The sequence below is a fragment of the Gossypium arboreum genome, chromosome 11 (genome assembly GCF_025698485.1).
Source record: "Gossypium arboreum isolate Shixiya-1 chromosome 11, ASM2569848v2, whole genome shotgun sequence".
NCBI lineage: Eukaryota > Viridiplantae > Streptophyta > Magnoliopsida > Malvales > Malvaceae > Gossypium > Gossypium arboreum.
The window spans coordinates 18,941,553-18,951,945 of NC_069080.1; the positions used below are offsets into that span (position 1 = coordinate 18,941,553).

At 37.1% G+C, this 10,393-nt stretch overlaps 1 protein-coding gene across 6 annotated transcripts; it reads left to right on the forward strand.

Annotated features, from left to right (window-relative positions):
* Nucleotides 1-555: 555 nt before the first annotated feature.
* Nucleotides 556-10,063, forward strand: LOC108474042 (histidine kinase 2-like). 6 transcript variants are annotated; one of them, XM_053021682.1, is made up of 15 exons: nucleotides 1,353-1,473; nucleotides 1,703-1,961; nucleotides 2,844-3,113; nucleotides 3,711-4,208; nucleotides 4,442-4,717; nucleotides 5,349-5,518; nucleotides 5,624-5,836; nucleotides 5,940-6,126; nucleotides 6,312-6,363; nucleotides 6,448-6,677; nucleotides 6,783-6,881; nucleotides 7,253-7,920; nucleotides 8,039-8,545; nucleotides 8,746-9,002; nucleotides 9,098-10,063. In XM_053021682.1, the coding sequence occupies exons 2-14, from the start codon at nucleotides 1,725-1,727 to the stop codon at nucleotides 8,993-8,995; spliced, it is 3,657 nt and encodes a 1,218-aa protein (XP_052877642.1). In that variant the 5' UTR covers nucleotides 1,353-1,473; nucleotides 1,703-1,724; the 3' UTR covers nucleotides 8,996-9,002; nucleotides 9,098-10,063. The 6 variants fall into 6 exon arrangements, 5 of the variants coding, with proteins under 5 accessions (XP_017631408.2, XP_052877642.1, XP_052877643.1 ...); XM_017775919.2 differs by having other exon boundaries at nucleotides 556-1,961; XR_008274423.1 differs by having other exon boundaries at nucleotides 812-1,961; nucleotides 8,746-9,137; nucleotides 9,300-10,063.
* The last annotated feature ends 330 nt before the right edge of the window (nucleotides 10,064-10,393 follow it).

The following is a 10,393-nucleotide window of genomic DNA, read 5'->3' on the forward strand; positions in this document are numbered from 1 at the left end:
AAAGCTTTCTAATCTATCACATGGTCAAGCCAATTAAGCAGGGGTGGGTATGCAGCATATAGCCCACCAACATTTGGGTTGCTGCCTATATCATTAACTAATAATATTACTATTACCATAAATTATGAAACTTCAACCTTTCCGCCACCTTTCTTTTTTCCTTTTGTTTTTTTGTTCTTAACTTTGCTGCAGAAAGTCATGGTTTCATTCCTGCTTTGATCCCTTTATTGTGAAATATGATTTAATTTTACTTAAATTTGGATCCTCCTACTTCTTTTGTTGTTAACATAAAATAATATATGCTTGCACTGTGATTATATTAATTGAGCCTGAGGGACTCTATTCTGTAACATAAAAGAGAGTCTTTTTTCATATTAGAAACTTGTTACATGCTTCATTGAGAGAGATGTGATTTTCTAGATTGGCAGAGCAAACGTTTTTTACCGCCATTTCCATTGAAACAACTAAGTTACTGTTGAGGGTTGAGTTAGAAGTGTGAAGCGGAAACCATGGTTAGGTGACGTCACTTGAAACAGGGGGATGTGCAATACCAAGTTTAGCCTTCACGGTGTCAGACTCTGACTCCTTCTTTTGTTACAGTGTCTGATTCAGTCCGTATACCTGAGCTTAGCTCAGCTGCAAAACAGCAGAGGATACAAATTATCTTCCCTCTTTAAGCTGGTGCAGTCTCTTTTTACTCGCAAAAAAAGTAAAACCCAGAAAATAAAAATTAAAAAATGGATGTGGTGAAAAGGTTTACAAACTTTGATGTGATACTAATAATAAAATACTTTTTAAAAAAAATAATAATGAAGGCTTTTATTTTAATTAATTTTTTCTTCTTGTTGGAAGGGTGGTTTGTTTGCTTTTGGGACCTAAACCTTCCCCACTTAGATGATGAGATAATCATGTAACCCCCCTAAAACCTCAGTTTCAAATGCTGGGCTCCGTGACTGTGTTTAAAAGGGCCAAAATAAAGAAAAAGAAAAGAAAGACAAGTTACTGACCTCCTTTTTTTATCCAAAGTGTGATGATTGATTCCAGTTGGGTTAACTCAGAAACCAACCCGGTTAAAGTCTAGGAATTTGGGTTTCAATATGAGGTTTTTATTAATCAAGTTGCATTCTTGATACCACCTTTTTTTTTTTTTGTTTCTACAGACATTGAAGGAAGGTCGAGAGAACTTGGAATAGGAAAAAGCCAAATTTTTTCAACTTAGTCCATTTAATGATTCCCTCACAGGTTGCCCAAAAAGACACTGGGTTGGGTTCAGGTTGTTTGTTTTGGCATGATTGCTGATCTTGTTTTGGTGGTGTTTCAAAAGAAAAGCATGTCTTTTGATGCGAGCATATGAACTTTCAAGTGGATGGTATGGAGTTTGGACCACTTTGGTTTCTGGGTAAAGTGGATAATTGGAGCTTGTTTTTGTTGAGAAATGAGCTGGATTGTCTCCTGAGTTGTGCTGTCGGTTAGGTGAATGAATTTTTTCTCTGTTTCATTTTGACAAACTTGAATCTGTTTTGAATTTTGGTGTTGGGGTCGCCTTGGTGGTTTTACTTTCATGAATTTGTTCTTCTTCTGGAACTGGGAATTTTGAGAAGTTCTTAAGGCGCCTTGGGGAAATACATAAGTTTGCTTTGCTCAAGATGTCTATGAACGGCAAGCTTTCTGGTTCTAATTGTAGATTATCAGCAAATTTCAGGCTGAAGAAAGCTAAGGAGACTATGCATGGACCCAATTCTTTCAGAAAATGGAAGAGGAACCTTCTCTTCCTCTGGCTTTTAGGCTTCGTTTCCACTGGGATTATTTGGTTCTTGTTGAGTTTCAACAGTGTAGCTTTGGGCAGCAATAAGAAGACAGCCGATTCTTGTGAGGAAAAGGCAAGAATCTTGCTTCAACATTTCAATGTTAGCAAGAACCAATTTCTTGCTTTAGCTTCTTTCTTCTATGAATCAGATCAGGTAACTTTTTGTATCTTTCTTAGCTTTAGACATCCCTAGCTGCAATTAGTTTATATACCGACAAAGCTGTTGCTTTTAAGGTCTGATTTTGGTTTTGAGGGCTGAATTTGGTCAATATAATGTGATAAGACAAATGTGGCTTTGTTCTATCGGATTTTTCCTTTCTGGAAGATAATGTAGAATAAATATATTATGTGGTATGTACTGTTTTTTTTTTTTTTTTTTTCTGCTGGAAATCATAGAAGATATTCATCTGAAAATAGGGTCATGATATGATTCTGTAACCTATTTTCGAATCTTGTTATTGCCTTCTTCACTCCTTGTATGGTTGGATAATGAGTCACAGAAAGTTGCTCTCTTCCTGTTTTTGAAATATATTATTAAATTGATGCATTAGTCCTCATTCTCATTCAAGCATTAAGGGCCAGATCCCTTTAAATTGTTCTTGTGCTCAACTAATATGTGATTCTTCAAAGAATATTCTTATTTAGACTGGAAATGTTCTCTAAGTTCCTTCCCAGTTACATTTCTTTGGAGTGAAATCGTATGAACATGTCTTATTATTTAATGGCAGCTAAACGTCAATGAAAATGAAGTTTATATCCTTTTCTTGATAGGAAATGCTATATGATACTATAACGGTGAACAGAATTTAAGATCTAGATATGTGGTTAAGATCAAGAGTATTCCAAGATTCCTTTGACAAGGCAATCACATCTTCGTGAAGATAGGATTGAGTTCTCCATGTCTCATTTTAAATAAATTGTTTGTTGTGAAGTTGCATGAACAGTCTTTCCAGCTACGAATATGGTTGCCAAAATGCATGTCTTAAATTTTCTATATGAAAATTTTATCATGCTCTCATTCCTCTGCATATTACAGATAGCATTTCTCGAATGTGGCAAACATTCAGGACTTGAAAAGCCATGGAGTGATGATGTTACTTGTGCTCTTAAAGTACTGTGTCCAGAGAAGCAAGACTCCAGAATGCAGCAGGTGCAGATCGTAAAAACTATGGAACTTAAGGATCAATGTCCAGTCCAAGTTGAAAATATTCACAGCGAGCATGACTTGTCGTTGCTGGATCACCATACTTATGTCCCACAAAAATCTGTTTCATCAATATCATGGGAGCATCATAGTGGTGGAAAGGTAGCATCTAGATGTTAGAAAACACCTAACAGTAGTAAATATTCAATCTTTTAACTTCGTAAAGCTTAGTTAATGCTGTACAATGCATTCTTCAGACTGATGGCTAAAACTTTGCAACATAATTTTGCCCCTTCCTTTACTTGATCACTAAGTAATGTTATCAGAAAAAAAAAAGTTGTCTGTTTACACTTGTGGAGCACACCACTGGCTGATAATAATTTTGGCTGCAAAGATTTCTGAAAAGAAGCTGATAAATATATTCTTCTTTTCTTAGGTATATATGTGCTCATAAAACTACAATGTGTAAATGAACATTGAATGTTAAAGACAATTCAACTTAGAGAATGCAATGAATTTTTATAATTCTTGGTTAATAGATTCTGGTATTCGTTAGGAGTGATATGATGAAACTTACAGTCTCAATTGCAAGCTGAACTGTCAGGATTATACATGTGATATAATGATGGACCCTTTTCCATAATCAGATAATTTCACTCATATGCATATATATAATCTTACTGAAGTTGCATGCCTCAAAGTGCTCCATGAGTAATGCTATTAAAATAACCATCATTTATGTTGTTTTGGCATAAGCAGAACATCTTGCAAGGAAGTGCATTTGGAGGCCAACCAAAAGACAATTTCAAGAACTTGTCTTTCTGTATGGGGAAAGGATGTTGGTTGCTTCTTGTTGGAGTGCTACTGAGCTGTAAGATTCCAGGATTTTGTTTGAAGCTCAGGTGGAAACAAAAGAATGAGCCAGCTCCATTGCAACCTGCAACTCAGCAACTACAGCTGCTGTTGCAACAGAAGCAGCAGCAGCAGCAAGACCAGAGCCCTCCCAAAGGTGCTGGGAAGTGGAGAAAGAAACTCTTAACAGTTTTCGTACTTCTGGGGATCCTTACATCCATCTGGTTATTTTGGCATTTAAACCAAAAGATCATTCTGAGGAGAGAACACACACTTGCCAACATGTGTGATGAGAGAGCACGGATGTTGCAAGATCAGTTCAATGTTAGCATGAATCATGTTCATGCCTTGGCAATTCTTGTATCCACTTTTCACCATGGGAAGCATCCATCCGCCATTGATCAGGTCATATTCTATGTGCTTATATCTGAATAAGTAATGTGTTTCTATTTTTACTTACATGGATTAGTGTATGGCTTTGCTAATGAAAGATGATGGCTTGCATCACTTAACTTGTTGGTCATCTATGGAACCATAGTTCTTGGCTTAAAATTGTATATGAATTCCTAGTGCTTACAATGTAGACAAGTTTGGCTCTTGTTTTATGTCTATCTGAACTACTATTTCATGTTTTCTAGAAAACATTTGGTGAGTATACCGAGAGAACAGCTTTTGAGAGGCCGCTTACCAGTGGTGTTGCTTATGCATTGAAAGTTCTTCACTCAGAGAGGGAGCAGTTTGAGAAGCAGCATGGATGGACAATAAAGAAAATGGAAACTGAGGATCAGACTTTAGTCCAAGATTGCCGGACTGAAAATTTGGACCCTGCACCCATTAAAGATGAATATGCACCAGTGATATTTTCACAAGAAACTGTGTCTCATATTGTCTCTATTGACATGATGTCTGGACAGGTATGTTTTGCTTTATCTCAGGCTGCACTAAATATTTTATAGCATTCAGTTTCAGCCGTAGTAGGAACTAGAGCAGGAACCAAAGTAACTCAGCACATACCCTCCCTACTGAAAGTGGGACTACCATTTAGTGGGGAAATCGTGCAAATTTCCTTGAACTTCAAGTTTTTGAATGATGAGAAATGATTTAATTGGTTATAGCATTCAAGTTTCATTTCAGTGATTTTGCAAACATTGAGGATGAGTGTACTGTGAGACTTGCTAAATTTAAGTTGCTTAGTTACAAGTATATAATCCACATTTTCCCCAATGTTATGTTTGATTTCAACACTAAAACATCAAAGTATTAGGCAAAGGGATCAACAAGCACAGAAACACAAAGTAATAGGAGTATGATATTTATAATCACAGCAGTGAATTGGAAATCTTCTTCAATACCAGGTTAAAAGAAATTAAAGAGCCAACACCAGATCCTCTTTTATCATGTTGTAATAGTCTGTCTACTTATTAGGCAATTAGTAGTTATAATGTTGAATACAATTCCCTTAGAATTGTTCCTATTTACGTCTTCTTACTGCATCTTCATTTAGCAAATAATGTTATGTTAATTTGCTGTTTATGCTGTTCACAGCAAGACCTTGAGAACATCCTGCGAGCAAGGGCAACCGGAAAGGGTGTATTGACATCACCTTTTAAGCTATTAAAATCCAACCACCTTGGTGTTGTGCTCACATTTGCAGTTTATAACAAGGATTTGCCTCCAGATGCTACACCTGAGCAACGTACTGAAGCGACCGTGGGGTAATTATCTCTTAAACTGTTATTGGAATTTCTATACATCTGACAAGTACTGTTGTTGTCGCTGTCAGTTCAGTTTTACATTTGAATAGTCTGTTTCAATTGCAGGTATCTGGGTGCATCTTATGATGTCCCCTCCCTGGTGGAGAAGCTTTTGCACCAACTTGCTAGCAAGCAAACGATTGTTGTCAATGTGTACGACACAACCAATGCATCTGCTCCAATCAGCATGTACGGTGCTGATATAGCCGATACTGGTTTACTGCATGTTAGCAGCCTTGATTTTGGCGACCCATTAAGGAAGCACGAGATGCACTGCAGGTTGGTGTTTTTTTCCCCTAAAATATAAATAAGAAGTTTTAATGTTAGCAAAAAGATGTGAGATGTTATGTTTCCTCAAAAATGGAATTTTTTGCTCTTGTAGGTTCAAGCAAAAACCTCCATTACCTTGGATGGCAATCAATGCATCTGTGGGAGTCTTAGTTATTACTTTGCTTGTTGGTCATATCTTCCATGCAGCTATATGTCGAATCGCAAAAGTGGAGAACGACTGCCGAGAGATGATGGAGCTCAAAGCTCGTGCTGAAGCTGCAGATGTAGCTAAATCTCAGGTTCTTTCGCTACTACTAGCAAACAAGTCTCTACTATAAAAAAAAAAAAAAAGGATTGGCTTAACTTTATCCAAATTCATTTTGTTAGCGATTGTTGTCTTAATGTAAAATTTTCTCCTGAAAAAAATGACTATAATGGAATAGTTCTACAGTGTTTTCTAACTTTATGGTTTTCTATTTTGTAGTTTCTAGCTACTGTTTCCCATGAGATCCGAACTCCAATGAATGGTGTTTTAGGTGATTAGAAAGCCCTTCAACTCTCCAGTCCAGCACAAATAATTAAACTGTGGTATTTACATTTTGTTGTTATAACATTCACAGGTATGCTGAAAATGTTGATGGACACTGATCTTGATGCGATCCAAAGGGACTACGCCGAGACTGCTCATGCTAGTGGTAAAGATCTTATATCGCTGATAAATGAAGTTCTTGATCAGGCTAAGATAGAATCAGGCAGGCTTGAACTTGAGGATGTGCCCTTTGATCTACGCAACCTTCTCGATAGCATTCTCTCACTCTCCTCTGACAAATCTAATGATAAAGGAATCGAGGTAAAACGAAGATATGTCTCTAGTAACTCATCTGGTTTCCTTTCTTCCGTTTTTCTTCTTGTTCTTACATAATCCTGTTTGTTTGTCTTATTTGAACATGAGAAGTCGGCGGTTTATGTATCTGATCGGGTTCCTGAAGTTGTTGTTGGTGACCCTGGGCGGTTTCGACAAATAATTACTAATCTTGTTGGAAACTCAATTAAGGTTTGTTATGTTTGAATTTATATGTTTCTTCCCTGTTTGTTGCATCATACCTCTAAAACTTATATCGCCCAAAGACTTGGAAAAGGATGTATGGCTTCTGAACTTGATGCATTTTCTTGCGGATAATTGAGTGGGGTTATCACCTTGTCCTTTTATTCAGAAACCTATATCAACATACATGCAGCATTATGGAAACTTAATGTAAAGATTTGTTTTCAACTCTTGAATGCCGGGAATTCACAGTTCCATGGTTCTTTCATGTTTAACTTGCAGTAGAGATCCGGGAAATCAGATGAACATTTAAGTTCCATTCTTTTCCCGAAATCTTTCGAATTTGTGCATGTTCTCCAACTTAGAACTTGAAATTGCAGTTCACGCAGGATAAGGGACATATTTTTGTCTCGGTGCATCTGGTAGATGAAATGAAAGGCACATCCGATGTGGGGGACAAGGTGCTACAACAAGGCTTGAACTTAGTTCAGGACATGTCAAGCAAAACCTATAATACATTAAGTGGCTTTCCAGTGGTAGACAGATGGAGAAGCTGGGAGAATTTCAAATTGTTAAATGGAAAAGATGCAAAGGATGACCCTGAAAAGATTAGATTACTTGTAACAGTGGAGGACACAGGCGTCGGGATTCGTTTAGATGCACAAGATCAAATTTTCACTCCTTTTGTGCAAGCTGACAGTTCCACTTCACGACATTATGGTGGGACTGGAATAGGATTGAGCATCAGCAAACATCTGGTGGAACTCATGCATGGGGAGATTGGGTTTGTGAGTGAACCTGGCGTTGGCAGTACTTTCTCATTTACTGGAGCTTTTGGAAAAGGCGAAGTAAGTTCTCTTGATTCCAAATGGAAGCAATATGATCCAGTGGTTTCAGAGTTCCAAGGATTGGGAGCACTTATTATTGATAATAGAAGCATCCGCGCTGAGGTCACAAAATACCATCTTCGAAGACTGGGAATATCTGTTGATATAACTTCCAGTTTGGAGTCAGCATGCACCTACGTGTCAAGCATTTTCACCACAAGGTAGCTAGAATAATTGTGGTGGTACTTTATATATAAGAATTTGAGGACAATTAATTTTCAACCGCAGCATTCAACTTACATTGGTTTTGCTGATTCATTTTTATTATTTCTTCTGCAGTGCATTTGCACAATTGGCCATGATTCTTATTGACAAAGATGTTTGGAATCAAGAAACAGTTCTTCAGCTACGATCTTTGCTCGAACAACATAGGCAAAATTGCAAACTAAATGTTTCAACAAACCTTCCGAAGATTTTTCTTTTGGGTACCTCCATGAGCCCTGTGGAGCGCTCCAAGCTTAAGACTTCTGGTTTTGTAGATAATGTGCTGATGAAACCTCTTCGGTTGAGTGTCTTAATTGCCTGTTTCCAAGAAGCCCTTGGAAATGGTACAAAGGGCAAAGTACGTAGAAAGAAAATCTCTACACTCGGGAGCTTACTTAGAGAAAAGCGGATTTTAGTCGTCGATGACAATAAGGTTAACAGAAGAGTGGCAGAAGGTGCTTTAAAGAAATATGGAGCAATTGTCACCTGTGTGGAAAGAGGCCACGATGCACTCAACAAGCTTAAGCCACCCCATACTTTCGATGCCTGCTTCATGGATCTCCAGATGCCAGAAATGGATGGGTAATCAATCCATAACAACCCTTTAACTTTTTTTTAGCATTTACTCGGTTAATACATCAAAACTACGAGGCAATATTATTATCAAGTATATCCAGATGCCAGAATGTTGATTAGCTTGATAGACCTTGGTCTTAACATCTCCAAAATATGTTTTAATGGAAAGAGATCCTTGATCCTGATACTTAAAATATTATTTGCAGGTTTGAAGCAACTAGGCAGATCCGCAGTGCAGAGAGTGAGGTGAATGAAAAACTTGCTTCTGGAGAAGCATCTATTGCGATGTACGGAAACGTGTCCCACTGGCACATTCCAATATTAGCTATGACAGCTGATGTGATCCAGGCTACATATGAAAAGTGCCTGAAATGTGGGATGGATGACTATGTATCGAAGCCTTTTGAGGAAGAGCAACTTTATTTGGCCGTTGCACAGTTTTTTGAGTCTGGCTGATAGAGTGGTAGGTGGTTCAACTCTCTTTGCTTTGGTCGACCCCCCTATGACTTTCTGTTGTCTTGACAAGTGACAAGCCTCGACTGACATGAGTCTACGCAGGCCTATGTCTTGCCTCATGATGGTGGACGACTGAAATATGGTAATTTATGGCTTCACTCCTTATCTATGATCTATAATCCATAAACTGGCGACTTAAAGTGATGAAAGAAGCTTCTTGATATGATGAATACATAGTATTTGATGAAATGCCGAAGCCAAGATATGATCGTAGGATGTTTACCATGCGGGATTTTATCTTCAGGAAATGCCGAGCTTTCATCCAAGAAATTGCTTCCAAGTGTGTCGAAAGAGTACCCGAAATCTTCTGATTGTCTTCCATTTATACAATCAGCCAAGTTCAAGGAACAAAGTGGTGGCATTTCCTGTACATAGCAATTTTTATTTAATTTGTAATTAAGTGACCTCCATTCTTTTTGGCCTCTCATCTCATATCATATATTTTTCACCTAAGCAATAAAAATTAATGTACGTTCTTTTCCATGTTTCAATTCTTCGAGTATTTTTGCCTCTCAATTTCTTCTATTTAATTTTGAAGCTCACCAAACTTTTTTCTTTAGGAAGTTTTTATTTCATTTTTTTGGTCTTTCTTCTACTCTTGGATATTTCTCCATTTTTCTTTCGTTTTTGCCCTATATTCATTAATAGCTGGCCCATTGAAGAAAATTGGTATAGGTAAGGTGAAGATATGAGGACATCCTTAACACTGCCACGACAGAGGACATGCGGCAATTCCTTCGATTGAGGGGGATTAAGGATCTCCACCATTGGTACAAATATTCAGATAAAAACAACGAGCACCGGTAAAAACGACATCGTGGGCAATGGGAAGGTCATATTCTTGTCCTAGTACCTTTTTTTGTTGGGTTTTCATTTACCCTTGCATCCTTCGGTTGTGAGGGTGTTGCAACATAATCTTGATAATTCTACTCTATCTTTTTATTATTATTATTATTATTATTATATATTTCTCTTAATCATAACTGTGTCGATAATATTTCCTTTAAATCATCATAATATGATGTCAATTATTCTAACAATTAAGTTTTAGATGATACTGGAATTGACAATGATGGTGGTTCACATCGTATATGATGCAGAAAGTCACTAAGACAGTTTATCTAAGTTGAGAGGGTGTTTAAGTACAGTGTAAATTATATATACGATCTTGTTTATCTCTCCTGAAAGAAGGGATATTTATAGGTGAAGAAGGATTTAGAGTGAATATTTCATTACATGATTAGATAGAATCCAATTTAGGCATATAATAAAATATGATTAGGATGTTAACAATTTTAAAATTAACGAGCTTAGAGAGAGAAAACATTAATAAAATTG